The following is a 24,779-nucleotide window of genomic DNA, read 5'->3' as shown; positions in this document are numbered from 1 at the left end:
GTGTTCCCTCTCTCGCTGTGTCTCTCTCTGTCAAATAAATAAACAAAATCTTTAAAAAAAAAAAAAAAGTTTCTCTGACTAGATCAAGCCCACTCACCACAGTTTTCCTTTTTTACTAACCGATGGTCAGTTGATTACTAACCTAATCATGGAAGTGACATCCCATCAGAAGAGGAAGGGATTATATGGGGTGCCTTGCCAGGGGATGGGAATTCTGGTGGCCATCTTAGAATCATGATCCAGGCTCCAGCAGCTGGATATATAACCAGCCATGGGTATCTCCACTTGGACATGCCAACCACAACTTTAAATCAGTATATTCCCCTCCCAAACCCCCCAACAAACAAAAACCCCAGCCTATTTCTTCACCAGGAAAGCCATTTCTGTGAGTAAATTCACATTCCTTTTAGGGTCCAGGCTGAAACCATTGGAGCTTCTTTGTACTTTCTTTTCTATTCCCTGTAAGACTACAGGGAATTCCTTTCTCCAGATGTCTCTCAGACTTGCCGTTTCTTCTGTTCTCACAGCATCCACACCTCTCTACTTGCAAGGAAGGTGAACAGTTTGAAGAATGCCTATTTTATACTATATTCTGTACCTGCACAGGCTTGTGCTCCCCTCCCCCCCCCTTTTTTTTTTAAAGATTTTATTTATTTATTTGACAGAGAGAGACACAGCGAGAGAGGGAACACAAGCAGGGGGAGTGGGAGAGGGAAAAGCAGGCTTCCTGCCGAGCAGGGAGCCCGATGTGGGGCTCGATCCCAGGACCCTGGGATCATGACCTGAGCCGAAGCAGACGGTTAACGACTGAGCCACCCAGGCGCCCCTCCCCTCCCCTTTTTAAGTGGATAATACTTTATTGAATAGTGTTGAATAAACAGTGACAACATTTTGGTCAGGGTCACCAGGATATAAAGGCAGAGGTAGTCAGAACTAGAGGAAAATTGTGGCAAATAGAGAATTGGAGAAGTTACCTTGGACTAACACAGCTAAACAAAGTGAAGCTCTTCTTAAAATGAACCACAACTTTCTGTAGAACAACCAGCATCTTGGGCTCTATGGAACATTAAAAAAAAATTTTTTTTTTAAAGATTTCATTTATTTATTTGTGAGAGAGAGAGCAAGCACGGGGGGGCGGTAGGGGCAGAAGGAGAGGGAAAAGCAGACACCCTGCTGAGCAGAGAGCCCGACGCAGGGGCTCGATCCCAGGACCCTGGGATCATGACCCAAGCCGAAGGCAGACGCTTAACCACTGAGCCACCCAGTGTCCCTGGTCTCTGGAACATTGAAGGAGATCAACCAGGTCAGTGGGAGTCAGCCTTTAGTCAACTTCTTAGCCTCTGAATTCCCTCCTAGGACCTATTGGTACACCTATTACAGACTCACCCACCTCCACTCCCAGGCTGATTCTGACTTAAGGGAAGAGTTGTAATTTCCTCTCTCCACCCATTCATAAGTCGTGAGCATCATCATATACTCCCTTTTAGCCCAGTGAGGTCTTGAACCCTGAAGATTACCTTTTTCTCCCTGGGCCACTTTTGTTGTTTTCCTTACCCTGAAGGTGAGGCCTTGGGCCCTGACATGGCTCTCTAACTGAGCCTCTCTGCTTATCCATTTGGTACAAGGTAAAAGAAGGAATGGACTTGTTCTGTGTGACTCCAGTGGGCAGAGCCAGGGTTTAGAGGGACAAAGAGGCAAATCTCAACCTGTTCTTTGCATTCTATGAAGATGCCTTCTACTCTTCTGCTTTCCTTTGGGGATTGCATCCAAATTTTCTCTTTTTCACTTGAAATATTTCTTCATCAGGGGTGCCTGGGTGGCGTACTCTAAGCATCTGACTCTTGGTTTTGGCTCAGGTCGTGATCCCAGGGTCGTGAGATTGAGCCCTGTGTTGGGCTCTGCACTCAGCATAGAGTCTGCTTGAGACTCTCTCTCCTGCTCCTTCTGCCTCTCCACAGCCCCCTGCCCCTCTAAAATAAATAAATAAATAAATCTTAAAAAAAAGATTCTTCTCCCAAATTAGAGGAAAACTGTGTCATTTATTCATTTTCCCGAGTTTAATAATTACTGAGTGCCTACAGCATCTCTCAGGTAGTGTTCCTGCTCTTGGGGAGAGAAGCAAACAAATCACACAAGTCTTTTCCCTCATGAAGCCTCCATCCTAATGGACGGAGAGCTAGAAGAGGAAATGACAGCAACTGAGCCATTATTTAGGGAAGATTTCACTGAGAGATCACATTTTAAACCATAACTCCTTCACTCGTACTTCCTTTCTCATCCTTGTCAATCTTGCTTAAGACTCCAGTTATCCCTTTTGCTTGCATAATAAAATGCACTTCAGGTTTTTTTTTATCTTCAAAAATAAAACCTTTATCTTCCTGCTCAACGTGTGTGAGCTGCTCTCCACTCTCTCTCCTTCCCTTCTTTTCTCCTTCTTTACACAAGCCTCAAAAGTACTCTTGTGGCTCCTGTATTCTTTTCATTCATTCCTTAGCTCCCATTAATCTTGCTTTTGTCTTTCTGCTTTACTGATACTGCATCTTAATGATCACTTATGATCTGTTCATCCAATCTAATGCCTTGTTTCAGTTTTTATTTTCATTCATTCATTCATTCATTCATTCAAAAAGAACCAATACTTTTCCATCTCTGCCGTGACTTTGCCTATAGTAGTTCTTTCATGTAAAGAAGGAGGCCCTTTTCCTTGTTTTCACATGACTGAATTCCCTTTATCAAAGGGTCAGCTCAAATGTCACTTTTTGTCTTTACTTGACATTTTTTTAGAAGTCTCTTGTGGGGCTGATTATTTCTATTTTGAGTTACAGATTTTAACTTTCTTGAGAGAGAAAACTCTCTTATTGATTTTGGGATCTCTGACTGCACCTGACAGAGTGCTCTGCATGTGAGGCCTTATTAAATATCTGTGCTAAATGCACGAAGGAAGCAATAAACAAAAGCAACTTTCATTTCTCATAACTTCTTTTTAAAACTAGTGTTGGAGAACAATGTATTACTTTATTCTAGAAACAGAAATTAAAAAAATATTTGAGTATGGTTGACATACAACGTTACATTAATTTCAGGTGTACAGCATAGTGATTGAACTTCTCTGTACTTACGCTGTGCTCACCACAAGTGTGGCTCCCATCTGTCACCATACAGTGCTGTTAAAATATCACTGACTATATTCCCTATGCTGTGCCTTCTATTCCTGTGACTTATTCATTCCAAAAATGGAAGCCTGTATCTCCCACTCCCCTTCACCCATTTTGCCCACCCCCTCTTACTCCTTCCCTCTGGCGACCATCAGTTTGTTCTCTGTATTTATAGGTCTGATTCTGCTTTTTGTTTGTTTATTCATTTGTTTTTAAAAACAAATAAAGATTTATTTATTTGAGAGAGAAAGACAGAGAAAATACGTGAGGAGGGGGGCAGAGGGAGAGAGAATTTCCAGCAGACTCCCCACTGAGTGCAGAGCCCAACGTGGGGCTTGATCCCAGGACCCTGAGATCATGACCTGAGCGAAACCAACAGTCGGACACTTGAACCACCCAGGTGCCCCAAATACAGATATTTTAAAGAATGAAGTTATATAAAATGTAAAACCATATTTGAAGAAAACATTTGAAACTGAAGACATCATAGGACTAAATAAGTAAACCATGTCATTAAATGTTACTTTTCTGTATTTCCACTTACTCATCACATTTTTTTCTTTTAGTTATTCATAACCACTTTTTGAGTGAAATGATTGACTGGGTCAGTGGTTAATGGTAAGAAATATGTTTGATGTATTATCCTAAACATGCTTTTGAAATTCTGTCTCTCTGTGTTGTCTGGTCTTACCTTCTGGCATTTGATATCCAGTTTCTTCATGTCTGATTTTGATTCAGATGGATTGGCAAAATTATTCTGAGTATAATGCAAATATTTTTTTCTTTTGAGTTTAGTACATAAAATAAACATCAGTATGATTTGACTACCATTAGTGATAGTTCAGAGGAATGTGAAATGTGTATGTTCCTTTCATTAAGTTAAAAAATTGCCATGAAGAGAAGGATTTGATAATGTGTTCTTCCTTTGCTAAACAAATAAAAGTAGAGATTTTAAAATTACATAACAGCTCTACTGGTTTTTTTCAGTGTTTACAAGTAAAATGTTTATAGGTTGAAGTTAATTTCTAATTACATTGGACTAGAAGCCAAGACATAGTTGCAGCAAAGCAGAAGTCTTTGAATCTTAAGTTTTACGTAATAATTAAGGTCAAACTTATCTGTCGAGGTTTACCTAAGAGAAAAAGAGGTTTAATGACAGATTTTTCTTTACCAAGGTGGCACAGTCCCGTAAAACTTGCCCAGGATCATGGCCATTCAGAAATTTTAAGGAGTCTGATTCTGTATGAAATGTAGTATAGAAGGCCAGGATCTAGACTAGCTGAGTTCAGGTCCTGGCTTGTCCATTTACTTGGTATATAATCCTTGGGCAGATTCTAAATTGCTCTGTTCCTCAGTTTTCTCATTTGTAAAATGGGTCTCTCATACAGTTGTCATGTGGATGAAATGAGATAATTCACATAAAATGCTTAGAACAGTACACAATAAGTGCTTAATAAGCATTAGCTTTTATCATCAGCTACTAGTGAATACTAGAAGCTTGAAATGATAAATGTAGTATGAATAGGTAGAATTCTTATTCTTTTTTCAACACAGGACAGCCAAAATACCTTCTTTACTCCCGAATGTTCTTCCTCAACCCTAATGATTCTGAAGGATTCCGTTTACTTTAAGGTGTGAGGGACAAAGTGTGGTGGATTAAATTGCATAGGAAGTTTTGACATGTAAAGTAATGGTGTTAGGATGAAAAAGATGTCAGGATCTTAACAGTTCTTTCTGATGGGAGGATAAGTCTTAAAAGATGTATTCTCTATGAATGCTGGCCCCTTCATTTATTTTTTAATGTATTTCCCCCAGAAGATGTTTTATAGTTAGTGAATGAGTGAAGTTGAGCAGAAGAATGTGAGGAGAATTATTGATTCAGTGAATGATGTGCTTTCTAAGCAAATGTAAAGGACAACTGAGTGATTGTGTAGGGATTCCAGTCCACTTGAGTGATGTGGGGGCCCGTGCAGGGAATATAGACTGTGAGGCCAAGGATACGATGAAGGATGCAGAACGTGAAACCAAGCGCTAGGAGGGTGAGAGGGAGTGGGAGCCGGGAGGTTGGACAGAGAGAGAGGAGGTAAGTGGTGTAGGGATGGGTTAGAGAGTAGGGTGACCTGCGTGTGAGCCGTAGTTTTGCCATTCACCAACTTGCTGTTCTAGGTGTATCTAGGTGAGACACTGAATCTCCCTAGGCTTAGTTTTCCCATCTGTAAAATAGAGGTTGTAATACCAACTTCACGTGAGATAATTTGGTTTCATTCATTGTCTGCTTTATATTCCATATAACAGTTGGCTTCTCCAATTCTTATAAATCAATGGCTTCCCGTATCCCAGATCCTTACCCAGGCCTGCAGTAGGTACATGATCTGGCGCTTGCATGCTTCCTTAACCACGTCTTGTACTACTGCCTCTTCTACTTACCATGTTCCAGCGACAGCGACCTTCTTTCTGTTCCGAAATACGGTAAATTTTTATCGCAATAAGGTCTCTTAATTGATGTTGTTGCCTAGAAACATTGCCCTACATTTTTCACATGCTTTCTACAGGTCTCGGGTTAAGTGTAACATCTTCTAAGAGCCTTTTACTAACCTACTAGTCTAGAAAAGCCCTCTTACCATTTCTTGATGTTTTCCTGTTTGTTTATGCCTGAATGTACCTTACCCTGGAGCATAAGCTTCGTGAGAGTGCAACCATGTCTGTCTTGTTCACGGTTATATCCCCTGTGCCTTGAACAGTTCCTGGCACGCAGTAGGTGTGATATCAAGATTTTTGAATAAGTGAATGAATGAATGAGGTGCTGGTTGACACTAAAATAAATAATAGTTATAATATATATTAATATAAATAAAATAAACATTCCCTTTCTTTACCTTATGACTCCTCTTCTTTTTGTGCTTTCCTGTAAGACTGGAACAGGACATCTACAGATGAACCTGGGGACGCCTGGGTGGCTCAGTCCGTTGAGCCTCTGACTCTTGGTCTCAGCTCAGGTCATGATCTCAGGGTTGTGAGATCGAGTCCTGCATCCGGCTCCATGCTCAGCAAGGAGTCTGCTTGAGATTCTCTCTCTCCCTCTGCCCTTGCCCCCGCTTGTAATCTCTTTCTCTCTCTCTCTCAAATAAATAAATCTTAAAAAAAAAAATAAAGATGAGCCTGGAGCATTTTGTAGTGCCACAAGAAAAGGAAGTGCTAAAAACAAAATAACCTCACAATGATGGGGTTTATGTCAGAGAGATGCAGGAGCCAATTGTGAAAGAGCTTCCAGTGACCAAAATGGAATGATTTGAGCAACAAAATAAAGTAGTATTGGATTATAACCCAGGGTATAAAATAAATACCCATGACTCCGTGCTGATATAAAGAGATGATTGAATAAATAAATAGGGGAGAAGAGACAAAGTTCCTGTGCAGAATTCTAATAACTTATGGGGACAGTTCATCCTCAAGAAGGAGGAGCATAACTCCCCACCCCTTAAGTGTGGGTTGTGCTTGATGACTTCCTTCCAAAGAGTACAGTGTGGGAAGGGGGAGAAGAAAAAAGAATGATTTTGCAGTGGAGATAACTGACAACCACCACCTCAGGCAGGTGATCAAGGTCAACACCAACAGTGATAAGTCCTATGCATAATTTGTACCTTTGATATAATGTGATGAAAATGGCACTTTACTTTTGTGCGCTTTCTTCCAAAAATCCAAACCCCTATAAATCCATACCCATAATTTTCTAATTATGAGAAAAACATACAAAAAAGTCCCCATTGAGGAACATTCTCCAAAAAATATCTGATCCATACTCCTCGAAACTGTCAAAGTCATCAGAAGGAAGGGATGTGTGATAAACTGTTACAGTCCAGAGTAGCCTAAGGAAACAACGACTAAATATAACATGATATGTACCCTGAATGGGATCTGGGAACTGAAAAGAACATTAAAAACTAAGAAAGTCTGAACATATGGACTTTAATAATAATGCATCAGTGTTGGCTCTTTAATTGTAAAATACGGATCACACTGAGGTAAGATGTTAATAATAGAGGAATTGGGATGAATATGTCAATGGGGATGAAAGGCGCAGTAGGGAATATAGTTGGTCGTACTGTAATAGATGTATGGTGGCAGATGGTAGCTACACTTGTGAGCACAGCGTAAATACAGAGAAGTTGAATCACCATGTGGTACACCTGAAACGAAGGTAACATTGTGTCAACTAAAATTTAAAAAATAAATAAAAATTACGCTCAAGCAGAGAAAAAAAAAAAAGTAATAGGGGAACTGGGTGTGGAGTATATGGGAACTCTTTACCATCTTGGTAAGTTTTCTGTATTCTCCACCTGTTCTAAAATAAAAAGTTGAAAAAAATTGTAAACGTTTCCCTACATGGGACTATATTCTTCTGTTGTATCATTTGAAATGCCTACTTTGTCTGCTGTTACATATGGACATCGTAGTTTATTTAACTTACCCCCGTTTTGGGGTATATTGGTGCTGGTAGTTTGTACTTGCATCATTGGCCATATGATTAGAGGAAGGGCTGTTTTTGACATGGAGACTCACCTTCTCTTGTTTTATCTTATTTATGATTTCTTCTCTAATTTTACGTCTTTATATTTTCCCTTAGGGAATGACTTTAAATACTTTCTATATGCTGGTGACTCCAGCCCGAATGATTGTCTCACAGGTATCTCCAATTCAACATATGCAAAGGTGGATTCTTATTTTCTTTCCCTTCACCTTGTTCCTTTCTCTGACTCCCTTATTTCTGTTAATGCCTTCAAGCTCACCCAGATATTCAGGCAGAAACCTGTTCTGTCCATTCTGTCCCTAACATATTTCTTAAACCCACTAGATTTTCTGTTTCCACTGCCACCAACCTAGTCTGAGCTATCATCAACTTATGCCCGGACCTTCACAATCTCCATAACTGGCCCCCTTTTTCTCTTGTCTCTATTCAGTCCATTCTTTGGATTTAATTGCAAATGCAGTGGGAAGCCCTATGAGTTTTAAATAGAAGGATGATGTGCTATAATTCTTGATTTTATTTTTATTTTTAAAGATTTTATTTATTTGACAGAGAGAGACACAGCGAGAGAGGGAACACAAGCAGGGGGAGTGGGAGAGGGAGAAGCAGGCCTCTCCCTGAGCAGGGAGCCAGATGCGGGGCTCGATCCCAGGACCCCGAGACCATGACCTGAGCCGAAGGCAGATGCTTAATGACTGAGCCACCCAGGTGCCCCTAATTCTTGATTTTAAAATGATCATGGTGAGGGGCTCCTGGCTGGCTAAGTCAGCGGAGCATGCAACTTTAGATCTCGGGGTTGTAAATTCAAGCCCCACGTTGGGTGTAGTGATGACTTCAAAAAATAAAACGATCATTTTGAAAGGTGTGCAGAGAATGACTCCTTACCCATGACCTGCAGGAGGTGGTGTGATCTGTCATCCTCTCCGATTTCATTTCCCATCTTTTTCTTGTCATGCTTCACTTACATTGGTCTACTTTCGGATTTTTTTTCCTTTTCTCTTTTTTCTTCTCTTTCCTGTATGCCACTCTCTTGCCTTAGGGCTTTCACCCATGTTGTTCTTTCTGCTTTTAAACTTCTCCCCATGGCAGTTCCTGTAACTGTTTAGTTGTCTTCACTTTTCTTAAGTCCAAAGAGGGCAGGACTACATCTTTCCATTTACTTTTGCATACCTGGTACCTAACACAATGCCTTCTACAAAGCAGCACTCGTATTTGTTGAATAAAGAAACTAATCATTACTGTTTTCATTTGTGCGTTAAAAAAAATTAGTGCAGAAGCTCTATGTTAGGTCCTGTGAGAACGTACAAAGAGTTTGCAGTACACAGTTCTTAACCTGAAATAGTTCCAGGTGAAAAGGAGAGATAGGATCAGCTATGAATAATATTGTAACATGGAGGAGGACACTGTAGTTGGAGTAGTTTAGAGTTCTGTCATTAACCAGCTGTGTGACCTCAGATAAGTTATTTCCTTCTCTGTTTCTTTCTTTAGACATCTCTAATATTAAGGGGTTTGGCTAGATTTTCCTGAGGTTTTGGTTCTCAAATCTGGTGTGCAGTGAATGATGCACTGGTTAAATTATTTTTTTTTCCCCAGGCTCCATCCCTGGAGAGTCTGATTCAGTGGGCCTAGGGTGGGGTCCAAGAATTCTCCAGGTGATTATGATGCACAGCTAGGTTTAGGAACCACTGATCTAGGTCTTCTTAGCTAGACTATGAAGGTGAAGCCGGAATAGGCAGGTTAAGGTGTTGTGTTTGTTCAGAGGCAGGGAAAATAGTTTTTTGCTTCAGTGATGAGGGGGACTTAATGGAAATGGTGGTGTTGAAAATGGGCTTTCAAGAGTGGATGGAGAGATGGGCGGGTGAAGAAGCGAAGCATGACTGGTGTTCAGTCCAGCTCAGTTGGAGGCCAGAGTCTGTGCAAGGGAGCAGGAAGGAAAAACCCACCAGTTATGATGCAACGGACCAGAGTTTGAGTGTTGTTTTCCCCACTTTACCTGTCATACTTGGTTGTCCTTTTGGAGATGAAAGATTCTATTATTGCAGCTCAATCCTCATTTGGTAGACGTGAGACATGTGGCAGACAGCATGGGGCTGCTTTGGAAAATAATTGGGTGTATTCTTCCTCATGTCTTTTGGGGCTGTGCCCTTTGAGATCCTCTTTGACCACCCCGTTGGTTTTCTGGTTAGACACACAGAATACCAGGACCCACTATGTTATCTAAAATAATAGTTTTGCTGTCAGAATGATTATTATTAAACCAAAGTTGGTCTTTTTGTTTAGATGAAACCATATAAAGGCAACATTCTGAGTAAATTATATAGCATCCACATGATGAAATAATGAGCCTAAGTTTAGGGGATGAAAGTAATGATCTAATGCAATATTTAGAATGGATATACAGTATGTAGTTATTAACGTAAAAGTCACATCCTGCATTCTTTTGATTTGTGGAAAATTTGTCATTAATTGCCAGGAAGCCTGATTTTTCATACATAATCACGTCATAGCTGTTGACTTTCTTCCCCTTCTCCTGCCTTAAAATACTTCATTGTAAATAGTAGATTACTCTCAGATTTGCAATGCCCCTTTTAAACAGTGGGTTGCTAAGTTTAGCCCTGTTGCTCTCTATTTTTTAAAAATAGAATTCTTTTCCCCCCAGATTTGCCTCTGAATAGTTACTGACAAATCATGCTTTGTTTTTGGGTGGCCGTGGCTTAAAATCTTATCTAACCTTTCTGCCCAGTGGGAGCCTGCTAGTTCTGAAATGCTTTTTGTTTTCATGAGTTACCATGTGTGGAAGAAATAGATAGAGATCCATTTAGAAATAGTCTATGAGATAAGTTTTGAGTGTCCATTCAAACTTACTCTAAATAGGGCTACTTTTATGAAATAGTTGTCAAAGATACAGCTTAGCAAGGTAGGGTCAGAAACACAGAAGTCAAAATTGAGAAGAAAGAAAGAGGTCATGGACCAGAAATGAGGCAGTCAGGCTGATCTCCAACCTAGAATCCAGTCCATACCTACTCCTGTCAACCATCTCGGATCAATCTAGGATTCACAGGTTAACCTGTGATCATCCAGTCAGTCCTACCTCTTTTTTTTTTTTTTTTAAAGATTTTATCTATTTGAGAGAAAGAGAGAGAGAGCAGGAGCAGGGGGAGGGGCAGAGGGAGAGAGAGAGAGGGAGAAGTAGACTCCCTGCTGTTCAGGGAGCCCAATGTGGGGCTCGATCCCAGGACCTGGGATCATGACCTGAGCCGAAGGCAGATGCTTAACCACCTGAGCCACCCAGGAACCCCAGTCCACTACCTCTTGCAGCTATGCTGATGTTGGTCTATTGCCTAGCAGTTGACTTTGAAATTAAAAAAGTAGAAATACCAAGCCTCTTACGATTCTTTGCTTGCAAAGAATTACCTTTATTAATGTGGATCCTTGGCCTAGTAGCACCAGAGCAACTTGGAGAGTGACTTTCACCGGAATTTATTTGAAAGGAACAACCCCCATCCCCACTCCCAACAGAGCTAGATCCAAGAAAAACCTTTCTTAGAGAAAAACCTCAGACTTGAGAAAATGTCCCCAACTTCAGGAAGAGCTTTTATGGGAAAATGACTACAGTTTCATCTCTGGTATCTGCCAGACTGTTAAGAAGAGTAATAGTCAGAGGTGTAGATCTTGGAAGCAAATATAAGGCCATTTACTATTTTGCAAATTGTGTTTTGTGTTCATGCTGCCCAGGGTCACATTGGAGACCAGCTTCTGCTTCAACAAGAACACTCGAGGTATTACCTGCTCACATATTAGGATTTCATGCATTATTCGATGTGATACAGGAGTTCTGCTTTAAAAAAAAAAAGATTGAAAACCATCCGTTTTGGTCAAATGCCCAAGATTTTATAGAGAATGTGTCTGAAGGTCAAAGTAGTTCAATTAAATACCTACAGTTGTACAACTACTTAGAGTCGACAGAAATGAAAAACCGTGAAACTGGACTTCCCATCCAGTGCATTTTTTACTACAAAATGTTGATTTGATTTTCCATTTTGAAAGACACAGAAGTGATCTGTGAGATGGTGATTAGCGCTAGGCAGCCCCAGGCAGCCCTGGAATGCTCCGTGGTTCAAATGCCCGAGACCAGATGGAGGTCCAGAAGTGGATGACTCAAGGTTTATTAGTTTTGCCACCTGGGTGGTACAGCCGAACCAGCTGCCATAAGGCAGTTCCAATTTCAACAGAGCAGTAAATGAACATAAAAGTGAGGGTCAATCCCATGAATAAAGGAAAGGAGAATGCTGCTCTAGGAGATTCATGCAGGCTGAGCCCTATCAATAGGCTGTGTGGGAGGCAAGCCGCCGGGCCAGGTAGAGGCCAGTCACAGGTTGCCTCCCCAAGCCCTGAAAAACCACCCCTGGAGTTGTTGCAGGAGCCAAACTCAGTTTGGGATCTGTTTGACTTGCTGGCTTGGGAGGCTCCCCCTCGCATCTGATGATCTAGGATGGGAAAAATGAGCCCATGGTATATCATGATTATGTTATGAGGCCAGAAGCTTTTTTTCTGGGAACTATGGAAGGTTGTTACTAGGTTTGTCTTTCCATAGTTTGGGCCCTAGGAGGCATGTTCCCATTTGTGGGAACAGAAGCTCCTTGTGGTGGGTCACTGGGAATCAAGTTCATTATCCTCATGTTATCCTCAAATGGAATTGAATTATTGTAGGTTTTCAAGTTATGTATATGAAATACTGCAGGAGTCAGACGTTGACTCTAAGGTTTTAGGTGACCCCTTTAATAGATCTAGGGCTTTTGAAAACTGAACTAAGTATAATAATGAGGGTGTGGGGTTAGGACTAAGTTGAGAGGGGTAGAGCACTTTTTGTGTAAATGAGGATGATTCACTGAGGAATTTTAACAAGTCAAATAATTTGGATCCTCTGCGTCAGTAAGAATGCTTTGGGCAGCTAGTAACAGAAAACTTGACTGAACCAATATAAACAAAATAGAGGTTTATTATTGTTATTTTTGTCATGAAATGAGAAATTTAGAGGAATATGGCTCATGACTGGTTCAGCTCCTCAGTGATGAAAGGCTCTTTTTTTGTCATCTTGACAGAAAGTAAAAGGATGTGGGTGAAAAGGGGAAAGGAATGTACTGGTTGCTGATGTATTTTGCTGTGGTCTTGATGCTAAAGACTGGCCCAAGGTTTTATCTACAGGGTCGACCCCTGTCTTCAGGTAATCTTTTCCAGAGCCCAATGTTATTCATACTTAGTCTCATGCAATAATGTAATACTGCTCTTCCTTTCTTTGTATGATGATGCCCGTATATTTGCTGATCTGTTTGGAGTTGCTTCTCTCTCTCTCTTTTTTTTTTTTTTGCAATGACATGAAGTGAATTCAAATGAGAACTTTCGTAGTATAACCTTCTGCTTGTGTAAACTACCTTTTTTTTTTTTTTTTCTCCTGGCAGGTGGCATGTTTGACCCAGGTAGCTGCTAATTATCTTATTGGCCAAAAGGAAGCAAAACGTTGGGGCACAGCTCATGGCAGTATTGTTCCTTACCAGGTAGGAATGATACACACAACATAGGGTTGGGCTGCTCTGATTTGCCGTTTTGTATGATATGAGTTTGGGAGATTATTTCACTTTTTAAGAAAAAAACTTTTAGGATATTCTGTTATATATCTTTGTCTGACTATAACAAGGTTCTGTTGTTTATTTTAAATTCTGTGTTTTGCACATTTCTTCATCAGAAGATTAGTAACAGGACACTTAAATGGATCAAAGGAACTTGCTGAAAGTGAGTGACTTTTGGCCTCATCTGATGGTTTGTTTTTTTTTCACCCCAAAGAAGCACTGATTGTAGCCATTTTATAAAGCATGGTTTGTTCACCATGTCAGTTATAAACCAAATGTTACCTACCCCAGCTGACAATAATATTCTCACAGGGTTGGAGTAAAATGAAAATTTGCGTGTGATGGATCTTTATTTTCAGAGCAAAGCAGATGGTTCAGGAACTGCTGTTCTTTATTAAGTGTCTAAACTTGTCCTTAGAAATTCTTGACGTTGGCTAGTGTGAATGAATATGTGAAGGAACTGTGATCCTTCGCAAATAAAAATGAGAACAGAAACTCCAACTCTTCTTCCAAACCCCTAACCTTTGCTTGACTCGATTGTATCATTTTCCACTGTATTTACTGATGTATCTGTAATGTCTTCTGTCAGAAGTTGGAAGTTTAAGAGTAGAGGTGTCTTTTTTCTTTTTTTTTTATCACTGTATCCTTTCTCACATCCAGCAAAAGCTCGTACCAGGCACCGTATTAACATCTGTTGAAGGAAGGAGTGGATTTTACTGTGGCCATTTCAGAGCGAGTGCTCTTGACGGAGCACATCAAAGCTAGCATTTTCCATTTGCCAGCAAATCCATCAACACTGCTAATCATCCTTTTAGTCTTAAGAACATTATTTCCTTCGGCCACACTACTTTCTTTCCCATTTCTTTTAATAAAAATTTGAGCAATTCAGTGACCCAATGTGAGTCTAGAATTTTTCTCCATTTCTATTTGTGGTCTCTTTACAAGTGAGGTGTTACTATGATTTCCCTGTAGAACTGCCTTTTGACATAGTTACAGTTGTAGAACATTTTCTTTAGTGCCTTCCCTCTTTCCTCCAGCAGTGCTTTTATTTATTTATTTTTTTTTAGAAGATTTTATTTATTTGACAGAGAGAGAGACAGTGAGAGAGGGAACACAAGCAGGGGGAGTGGGAGAGGGAGAAGCAGGCCTCCTGCGGAGCAGGGAGCCCGATGCGGGGCTCGATCCCAGGACCCTGGGATCATGACCTGAGCCGAAGGCAGACGCTTCACCTACTGAGCCACACAGGCACCCCCAGCAGTGCTTTTATGACCAGCATTAGTGACATTTTGGTTCCCTACTTCTGAGCCCTTTGTGGCTACCCTTACACTTCTAGCCAGACCTACCACGCTTCACAAAAGTGTCAATTTTGCACTTTTTAGCTATCATCAAATTTAGCCTTCTCACTTCTCAGATAGGAAATTTGATACCTGAATTGCATAGATAGATCCCAACTCTGATCTGCCTCCTTGCTGACTCCTCCTTCAGATCCTGCTACCTTTGACGAGAGAGTGCTATGATTCCAATGCCTTCTACTCCAACCCACACCCTCTCCATCAGACTTGCTCCTGGCTAAAGGGTTGCATCAACTAACTGATCCTCCTCATTGATGATGGAAATCCCTCTTATAGGCATTTAAGCAGAGGGACATGTTGGAACCCATGGGAATTCATCACTAATAATGGAAGTCTAGTCTTCAGTTTTTGGTGTGTGGAGAAAGTGTTTTTGACTTGGAAAGCTTTATATATAATTCCACATCACATCACGTGGGAGGTGTTCACTATGTTCTAGTATAAGGTTTATAATTTATTTATTTATTTATTTATTTTTAAAGAATGTCTTTTTAAAAAGTTTGGTATAGACCTCTGCTGTCCCTCCTGAGGGTTTGCGCCAAGAGCTCTGGCATCTTGGGTATGCTCTCAATTATTTCACTGTGAGGTAAAATGAAATTTAGAATCCTTGGCTTTTATTATGGTAGGCAAAGGATATGGGAAACTCCGTGTGTGTGTGTGTATGTATTCTTTAAAGACAGAACTATGCTTTTCCTGCTTGAATTGTCCCAGTCACATGACGTGGGTACTGTGCTGATTTGATCCAGTTGATTGCAGCTTTATTATCTGTAAGAAGTAAGAGAAGATCTACTAGGGTCTTTCCTCAGGAACTCGGAATTAATTTGTTTCCTCTTGGTAGAGGACTGGTTCAGCACTGTGATTAAGGAACAAATGCAAATTCAGCTTGAATGAAACTAGCATACTAAGATGGATCCTAGATATGCTTCTAGACCTTGGTCTGTTTTTAATTTTTAAAATAGATTTGGGAAATATTTTTATGGGTGAGTGCCAGGATAATTATAATTCAGTTTTCTGTAATAATTATAGCTTTGCCTCTAACTTGAGTTGTCTGAGTTTTGAGCTGAACGTCTATAATGGAAGACCCTGATGGTCTCAGGAATTAGTTAGGGACCCCGCTCACTCTCCTTAATTCTTGTTAAACCCCATCTGAAAGATCACAGACCTTGAATGCATGAATATAAATTTCTGAAAAGTAGTGATCCTTGATTTGTGTGTTATTTTACATATACGCAATTTTTAACTTCTCAGGTTGATTATCCACTTGTGTTCTTTCCTCCCTATTCTTTGCCAACTTTTTAAAAATGAATAAGCTAAACAAAAGTAGACAGCATTGAGATAGTCATTTTGCTACTTGTTGAACATATTCTGGATGCTTTTCAGATTTTTATATTTTATTTATTTATTTATTTATTTTAGAGCAGAGGGGTGGGGTGAGGGGGGGAGAGGGAGAGAGAGAGAGAGAACAAGGAAGGGGAGGTAGAGGGACAAGCTGACTCCACACAGAGTGTGGAGCCCAACTTGGAGCTCGATCTCACACCCCTGAGGTCATGACCTGAGCCAAAATCAAGAGTTGGGTGCTTAACTGACTGAACCACCCAGGTGCCCCATGAGAATTCAGATTTTTAAAAGAACTTGTGGATTTCAGTGCTTCTTTTGTTTCCATTACCGTTGGGCCTTGCCCCTGAGAAACACATAGCCCAAGGGATTAATAATTACATAATGTTAATGTAAATATATATATATATATATATATATTTTTTTTTTAAAGAATTTATTTATTTGAGAGAGAGAGTACGAGCAGGGGGAGGGGCTGAGGGAGAAGCAGACTCCCTGCCGAGCAGGCAGCCCAACCTGGGGCTCGATCCCAGGACCCTGAGATCATGACCTGAGCCTAAGTCAGAGGCTTAATCGACTGAGCCACCCAGGCGCCCTGAAATGTATCTCAGCCGTTCAAACAATTATATTTATAATGACAGGAGGGTTTGGGAGGCTGGGAGAGGAGAGTCCAGAAAAAGCAGTTGGCTGGTCTTCAAAAAGAATCTATTTTATTGTGTAACATACTTATCAGTGGGGCCACTTCCCTTTACATATATGATTAATATCATAATCCCCCTAATTTCATAACCTGCGTTTATCCAAAACTCTCTCTCAAATTTCTTCAACATCCTGGGAGCCTGTATTTGCATGTTCTCCTCTGCCTTGTGGGTTCATGATCCTCACTTACCTCAGCCTCTCTCCAGTATCATAGAAGATCCATTCACAAATATACTCATGAAGAGAGGAGACTATACTGTATATTTTCAAGGAAAATGGGGGAGGTGTTTATAGATGAAACTTGTACAATCTCGGATAGGAGACCTCATCTTTTTAACCATGCACTTTGGCTGCTACTAGGGAGTTTCACTGTCCTGAAGAGCATTATCAATCGCCCTATCCTTTCTGTTCCTCCTTCTCTCCCTTTTTCTTTTCTGCTTCTCTTTGAGATCAATAAATTTCTCTACTCTTAAACAGAATTATTGTGCTTATTAGTGCAAGCACAGATCTTTGGGTGGCCACCTTTATCCTAAATGCTTAACAACGTACTGCTTCTGTGCCCTTAGGAGTGCGCTCACATGTGGATCTAATGGAAGCCTACTCAGCTCTCTCTGTGTTCCTCATAAGACCATCTCTCTCCCAGTCTGTACTGCTTGCAGCAGGCCTTGGGGAAGCTCATGGGGTTCTGTGTCCTTCTTGTAAAACCACAGCTTCTTCAGCGACAGCGTTGCCCTCATGATCGGTATAAACTGCCAAAGAGACCAAACCGGGGGATGAGACAACCACAACTACCTCCCTCCCTTAAAAGAACACCAATCCCATCATCCTTTAGACATTTGCCTCAGTCACCCCCAGGATTCCAAGCCTTCCGGGTCACCTGTTATGACCTGGACATTCATTCCCATATGGTTCTGTGCATCTCTTCCTTTGACCCAGTCATTTCTTCTGTCAACAATCTTCGTGGCTTTACAATCCACTTAGATGTCCCCAGCAACATCCTTAATGATTTTTCTTGTTTTTACTTGGCCACCACTCAGGTATTTCTCAGACTTTCAGATGCATCTGAATCTCTAAATAGGGATCTTGTGAAGATGCATTGCCTGATTCCAGGTGATACTGATGCTGCACTATGAGTAAAAATGTTCCTGATCGAGACTTTATTTTTCTTGGTGACTCTACCATCTCCTTTGTATTCAGCTGGCAGAATCCCACTGCTGATAAACTTAATTCTCCTTCTCTCCCATGCCCACAGTCACGTAGTGTATGGCTAGAGGAAAACATAGCTACCTTGTCAACAGTCTTACTCAGTTCACGGCCATCTTTCTCAAGTGGGCCCTCAGCCTTACCCACGATCCTGGCACACTGCCTACACATTTATTTTCTCTGGGATGACTATTTCACTTCTTCTCTCTCCTCAGATCTTGCCCCCTCCACATCCTTAGCCAAAGATGGTCTCTTATTTCACTGAAAACAGATGCAGTCGGAAGAGAACTATTTCATCTCTCTTCTGCCATACCCCCCAAGCTCCTACTTGTGTGTTCACTTCATTCCTTCCTATCACAATGGATGACTTGTCCCTTTCCACATTTTCCCTACTTAAAGGCATTGTTCCTGCATTTTATCTCCTCTAACACGTGCATTATCTATCAGTGGCTAATGATATGACCATGTCCTTCACCTTAAAAAAACCCAGCAACCTTCCTTAGACCCCCAGGGCATCTTTTTCCATCTACCATCCCATTTCTCCATGCTCTTCTATTACAAAATTCCTCAAAAGAGTTCTGGCTGGTATCTCCTGGGAAGAAGCATTAGTCTACAATTTACTTGGACCTCACAGGCCAAGAGATGCTGCAGTCCTCAGTCCTCAGCAGTTTGGGTACTGTGGAGTAGCTAGGTGAAGCTGACTTTCTGAACAGTTCATTAATATGACTCTTTTTATGCTTTTTCTTGAGCCTTTCAAATGTAGGGCCTTCAAAAAGAATTTTTCCTTTAAATGGCCTGATAATTCACATGGCAATTTCTTTTAAAACTTTTTTTTTTTTTTTTTCTGGAGTACCTTCTAATTCAAGAAATTGAAGAAAACAATTATTCAGATGATAAAATCATGTCTTCCTTTCCTCAGTTTGGGCTCATTCAACCAAGGAATAGAGCAGGAAGCTGTGCTATGTTATTTCTGGTATGGACATTATACTGTATATTTAATTTGGCACAAGCAGAGACTCAGACAGGCAGTAAATTCCAAGTTTGAAGAGATGCAGCACTTTGCTATCATTCCTTAGAAAACATTAAAATGCTGTTAAATCATAATAGATTAGGTAACCTTGGGAATATTTTTTTTTTTTAACCCATGTTAAGGATTTTTCAAAAAGTGAAAATATAAATGATATACATGTGTCTCTTCTTGTGTGACTTTTTTTTTTTTTTTACCATAGTTACACTAAAGCTGAAGTTTGAAAGTATAATTTAAACAGGCATATAGCATCACATCTTTAATTTAATTGATGCATTGGTAATAACAGTAAAAATAATCAGGCAGGCTTCCATTGAACATATACTCTGTAACCATTTTATGTGTGTATATATAATTCTTTTCTTATTTTATACTGATGAAAGGGAGACCAAGAGAGAGAAAGCAACGTGGCTATGGCCGTAGGTAGAATGTCAGAGGACCTGGATCAGAACCGTGGTTTTAATATTTCAAAACTTGTTTCCTTTCCTGCTATATCCAAACTAATGGTTCTTTTGGTGCTTGATACATTGTGGGTGCCTGTCTTTTAGTTTCTTCGATAGATGGTAGAATTCTTTTAATCTTTTTCCATCATCTCTTTGACAAATGACCCATTTATTATGACTCTAGAAGGTATCAAACCTAATAAGTGACCTTGAAATATATTTGAATTCTGAGCTATGGGGCAATTAATTGTAGGTTTCTGTCTACCATGTTTTCAATTTATGCTTTCAAATGACTCTTGATTCTTCAATTAAGCAACAATTTCTTGAGTCCCCTATGGAGTAGGCAGTGGTTTAATTCCTGAAGGCTTCCAGGTGAGGAAGAACAGGGCCCTTGATTTCAAGGAATTTAGAAGCCGTATAGCAGGTGCACCTGGGGGAGCTTGAGCTTTGGAGGCAGACCTGGGTTCATAACTTGACTCCGCCACTTATTGACTGTGAAATCTTGGACAAGTCTTTTAATATCCCTGGTGTTAGCTGCTTCCTATGCAAAAAGGTCAATAATTATGATTGTTTCCATGTTTTTTGAAGGAATTAAATGAGGTAGTGTATGCTAGGTGTTTTGTGCTGTACCTGACTCTTGTAAGAATTCAATGGAAAGTGGCTCCTATTATTATTTTTGTTGAACTAATGATTATAACTTTGTAAAATAGTTTCTAGGAAGCTACTAAAAAATCTCTATGAAAACTATCTATGGCAGCTTAGGGGCAGAGAAAATAAAGAATAAAGGTACATAGTTGAATTTCGTTCTTAAGGGAATTTCTACTTTAATTTCTTCTTCTTCTTTTTTTTTTTTCCAAATGGAAAGGAGAGCAACATGCTATGGTATTTTTTTTGTTTGTTTTATAAAACTGTTCTTAGATCATCTTTTAAAGAAATTACAGAGTTGAGCCATTACCAAAATGTAGCATTCTTTTCTCCCCTGTTTTATTGAGAAATAATTGATATACATCGCTGTATAAGTTTAAGGCATACGGTGTGATGGTTTGATTTACATATATTGTGAAATGATTACTACAATAGCTTTAGCTAACATCCATCTTTTCTTACAGTTACAAAAAAAAAAAAAAGAAGAAAGGAAAAAAAATTCTCCTTGTACTGAGAACTCTCATACCAACTTCTTGAAAGAAATATAGTTTGAGGAGAATTGTATATAGCAATGTCATCTAGTTGTCAAAGGGAATAGAACTTCTAGTTTACTGAATTGTCTGGTTAATTGAGATTTAGTCTAAACTCACGGTTAACAAAATGAAGCATGACAAAAATGATTTTCAGAAGTAATCTCTGAGAAGCCCACAAGATGGGAACCTGTCTCTATAAGATACATCTCCCTTTGAGAGCCAAAAATTGTGGTGATTTGTCCCCCAGTTTAAAAAAGTGAGAGAACTATAGAATATTTTAAACACTTTGTTCTTGTAACCTTAAGACTGCAATGAACTTTGATAATGTTTACCCAGTAAAAAATACCTAGAGATACATTTGGAACAGAAGTGCTGGTGGTGATAGGGAATACATTAGGTTACATCTCACAGGTTTCTGAAAACTTTTGGATTACTCAGTACTGACACGTTAGAATGTTCAAAAGTCTTTTTTTTTTTTTGGTAAATTAAGGCATGAATTGTCTGAATTTCTCCCATCCCCTTTGTTCCAAAGCTTTTGGCAAGGTAGCTTTTGAATATTTGCTATAAAGCTTATGTGTGCCTCAGGTCCTTATGAATTTTGGATTCTTGTTTAAACAAAACAAATTTTTTTATTTGAAAATTCTGGTTACTTTGAAGCCAAGTGGCGAGGACTTTGGCACAGTCCTAAGAATATAGAGAATTGAGCAGTCCAGCAGGCGGATAAAAAAGGGCCGATATGCCAGCTCCTGGCATGATAGCTGCCGCCCTCTGGGCTTCTCCTGAGAAAAAGTTCAGCTTGCTTTGATTTAAAATAAAATTCTTAAATTTAAAATAAATTAGATAATATGGTGTTTAAGGAGAACAAAGAATAAATATAGTTATGACTGTTCAAAAACTAATGTAATTTTTAAAAATCAGAATTGCCTCCAGTTGATAAATGTTTTTTTTTTTTTAATGCATTTCACTAAGAGGTGAAATAGAGACACAAGGATAGGTGCTGTATCTTAAGGAAAAAGCTGAAATTCATTTAGGATCTTATTAGCTTCTCTTGCATTCTCAGTATTCTCAATATAGATGCAGAATCGATGGGACTGTATGTTGTTTATGCCTGTCAGTTTTGGCTAAAATTTGATGGTGGGAATGCAAATTGGTGCAGCCACTGTTGAAAACAGTATGGAGGTTCCTCAAAAAATTAAAAATAAAATTATCATATGATCCAGTAGTTCCCAAAGACAATGAAAACACTAATTGGGAAAGATCTACGCATCTCTATGTTTATGCAGCATTATTTACAATAGCCAAGATATGGAAGCAACACAAATGTCCATCCATAGATAAATGGACAAAGAAAATGTGATATACACACACACACACACACACACAAAACACACACACATATATATAATGGAATATTACTCAGCCATCAAAAAGAATGAAATCTTGCCATTTGCAACAACATGGATGACCTAGAGGGTATAATATTTAGTGGAGTAAGTCAGACAGAGAAAGACAAATGCCATACGATTTCACTAACATGTGAAATTTAAGGAACAAAACACAAACAAAAAGACAAACAAAAAAACGACTGTTAAATACAGAGAACACATTGGTGGTTGCCAGAGGGGAGATGGGTTGGGGGGTGGGTGAAATAGATAAAGGGGATTAAGAGCTCACTTATCTTGATGAACACTGAGAAATTTATGGAATTGTTGAATCGTTATACTCTGTACCTGAAACTAATATAACATTGTAGGTTAATTACACTTGAATTTAAAAAAAGGAATAAATCACACCTAAAAAAATTTGGCTAAAATTATCCAAGAGAATCAAATACCATTTTGAATATTCAGTTAAAGGAGAATATTAATAGTCATTATTCTTAATAATACTATGTGAATAATTATAATCATCATTAGAGGTAACATTGATTGAATGATGACTTCGTGTTGGTTATTAACTACCTTAACATATATTAATTCAGTCTTCACAACAGCCCCTTGAAATAGGTACTGCTGCTATACTCACTTTCAGATGAGGAGACTGAGGATAGAGATGACTAACTTGCCCGAGGTCCCGTGTAAGTGCCGTAACTGGAATTCTGACCGAGGCAGATTTCCCTACTATGTAAGCAAGCGATGCAGTGCTACTTACTGAAACTGGCATGTTGAGTTTCATTTTCTATCTTTGTCCCCCTTTTGAGGAAGAATTATGTGACATTTTCCTCTACCTATTTTCCCCTTTAGGACTGCCAAGAGTAATGGAAGAGGTATCAACAATTCTGTTGTTTACTCTTTACAGAGATCCTTAATTATGACTTAAAAGCAAATTTCCATCAGGAAATTAGGTGGTACATCCTTTGATAAATCCTTTGATTGCCGCTGCTAAAACTGTTAGAATCATAACTAAGTCAAGTTATAATGAAACAGGTATCTCTAGCTTCATCTGGGTAATGAAAACAATATTGTCCTTGAGTGATAAAGGAGTTTGGGGTGGTTTTAGCTATTGTGAGATCCATCGTTTCTGATTCAAACTGGGTGGTAGCTGGGGGTGGGATTTAGGGTGGGAAGGAGTATTTGGGGCACGAAGAGGAGTATTCAGGGGTGCGGGGCAATGGGCAGCCTGGGGAGAAATCAAGTAGGCAGATCTCCAAGTGTTCCAGCTCCGTTTCAGCCCAAACAGCTCCACTTTTGTTTCCTTGTTTGAAATAGGAGTTCCACTGTTGAAGAAATGATCGTCTTAGATCAATCCACTTGCCCTACAGGATTTTACTGGATTAGAAAGTGGGTTTTGTACATGTTTGTGTATGTGTTTGGGGAAAGAGAGACTGCTTTTCCTCAATGTTGATGGCTTTTAGAACTGTGACCTAGAACCAAAGACGGGGTCTGCTGTAGCTGAGGTGGAAGCTCTGGCAGGAGGAGTCTGAGTGCAGCCTGGCAGAGCCCCTCTGTGGAGGAGCTCACACCTGACCTTACAGCGGAGAGCACAGCCTGGTGGTTCTGCATGGAGGTCGAGGTTCTCTGGCTCAGATAAATCACATAGGACTGGATTCTGGAAACGGCTAGATTTGGATGTAGTCACACATCCTGTTCTGTTCTTAGGGGTGTCCAGGGCAAATGTTGCTGAAGTTCTGAGTAGGTGTGCTTGGCGCTTAGACAGTACCCCGACGGCTTCCTGCTCAGGTGCAGGGTACCTGGGGGGAAAAAAGAACTGATAATGGTACAAAATTACTTTTATATTACAATTCACTATTGGGCAAATGAAATAATAACAATGAAAGAAAACTTGCAAGATGTTAAATTCTGAAGTGATCCTATGTTGGAGACTTGAGCAAATCATGCCACAAATAAATGTGGTTGTGAAGGAAGGTCTTTTCCATCTTAGTTTTGTTTCTGGCCTTTAGGATAAGGAATACTGGTGTCGGGACTCTGTGCAGACGGAGATCGTAAGTGTGCATGCTGAGTTGAGCTAGTGAACTGGGAACTTAAAAAATCATGTTAATTCATTTGGCCTAATTTTAATCTGGAAACGATTCTCAAATGTCCCTTCCCTCTTTTCTTTCCTGAAGGTAAAAGCAGGTGCGAAATGTTCTAGGTCCTGGCCACTCTTAAAGGTCCATGGAGTGGTGGCATCAGCATTACCTGTGGCTTCTTAGAAATAATAGATTCTAGGTTATTCTACTGAACCAGAATCTGCCGTTTAACAAGATCCTCAGGTGATTTCGATTTCATGTTAGATTTTGAGAAGCCCTGGTCTAAAGTCCATGTGAAATCCTTTTGGTCATTGCATTAAGAGTCCACTAGATGTCACTCTTGTAACCTGGATAATGGGATGGCACTTTTCAATGGGGACTTGGAAAAAATCTGTGAATAATGAGCACATTATTAGGTGATTTCCTCCCTATCCTTAGAGCTACTGATATTCACATTGATAATTTAAGGTAAAACTACCTTTCTTTTTGGTTCAAAGTCCTGGAGAGTGATAACTGGGATGATTTTTATTTTGTTGAATGAGCACTCATGCCTTCCATCTCCCTCCTTGGAGCCCCCTGTTGCTTGGGCCAGTTCTGTCATTATGTAACCTTAGCACAGAATATGCTACAGTTGCTTGGACTGACTGCCTTACAGAGAGAACAGCATCCCGGCCTGCTCAGCACAGCGATGCAGAATAAACGGAAAGGTTTGATTTCCATAGAAGTGATTGAGAGCAGAAAGGAAGCAAGGCTGTATCCTGAAATTAGC

The 24,779-nt window shown here is 39.9% G+C and overlaps 1 protein-coding gene across 1 annotated transcript in view; it reads left to right on the top strand.

Annotated features, from left to right (window-relative positions):
* The window catches only part of SUGCT (succinyl-CoA:glutarate-CoA transferase), a 732,205-nt gene that overhangs the window by 163,193 nt on the left and 544,233 nt on the right, over positions 1-24,779 (top strand). Inside the window, exon 12 of the mRNA XM_032430614.1 lies at positions 13,140-13,235. Coding sequence (XP_032286505.1) covers positions 13,140-13,235 — 96 coding nt within the window. The remainder of the gene's footprint in view (positions 1-13,139; positions 13,236-24,779) is intronic.

Source organism: Phoca vitulina, unplaced genomic scaffold (assembly GCF_004348235.1).
Source record: "Phoca vitulina isolate PV1807 unplaced genomic scaffold, GSC_HSeal_1.0 scaffold44, whole genome shotgun sequence".
NCBI lineage: Eukaryota > Metazoa > Chordata > Mammalia > Carnivora > Phocidae > Phoca > Phoca vitulina.
The sequence above is the reverse complement of the archived record's forward strand: the minus strand, read 5'-3'. Positions and strand labels throughout refer to the sequence as shown.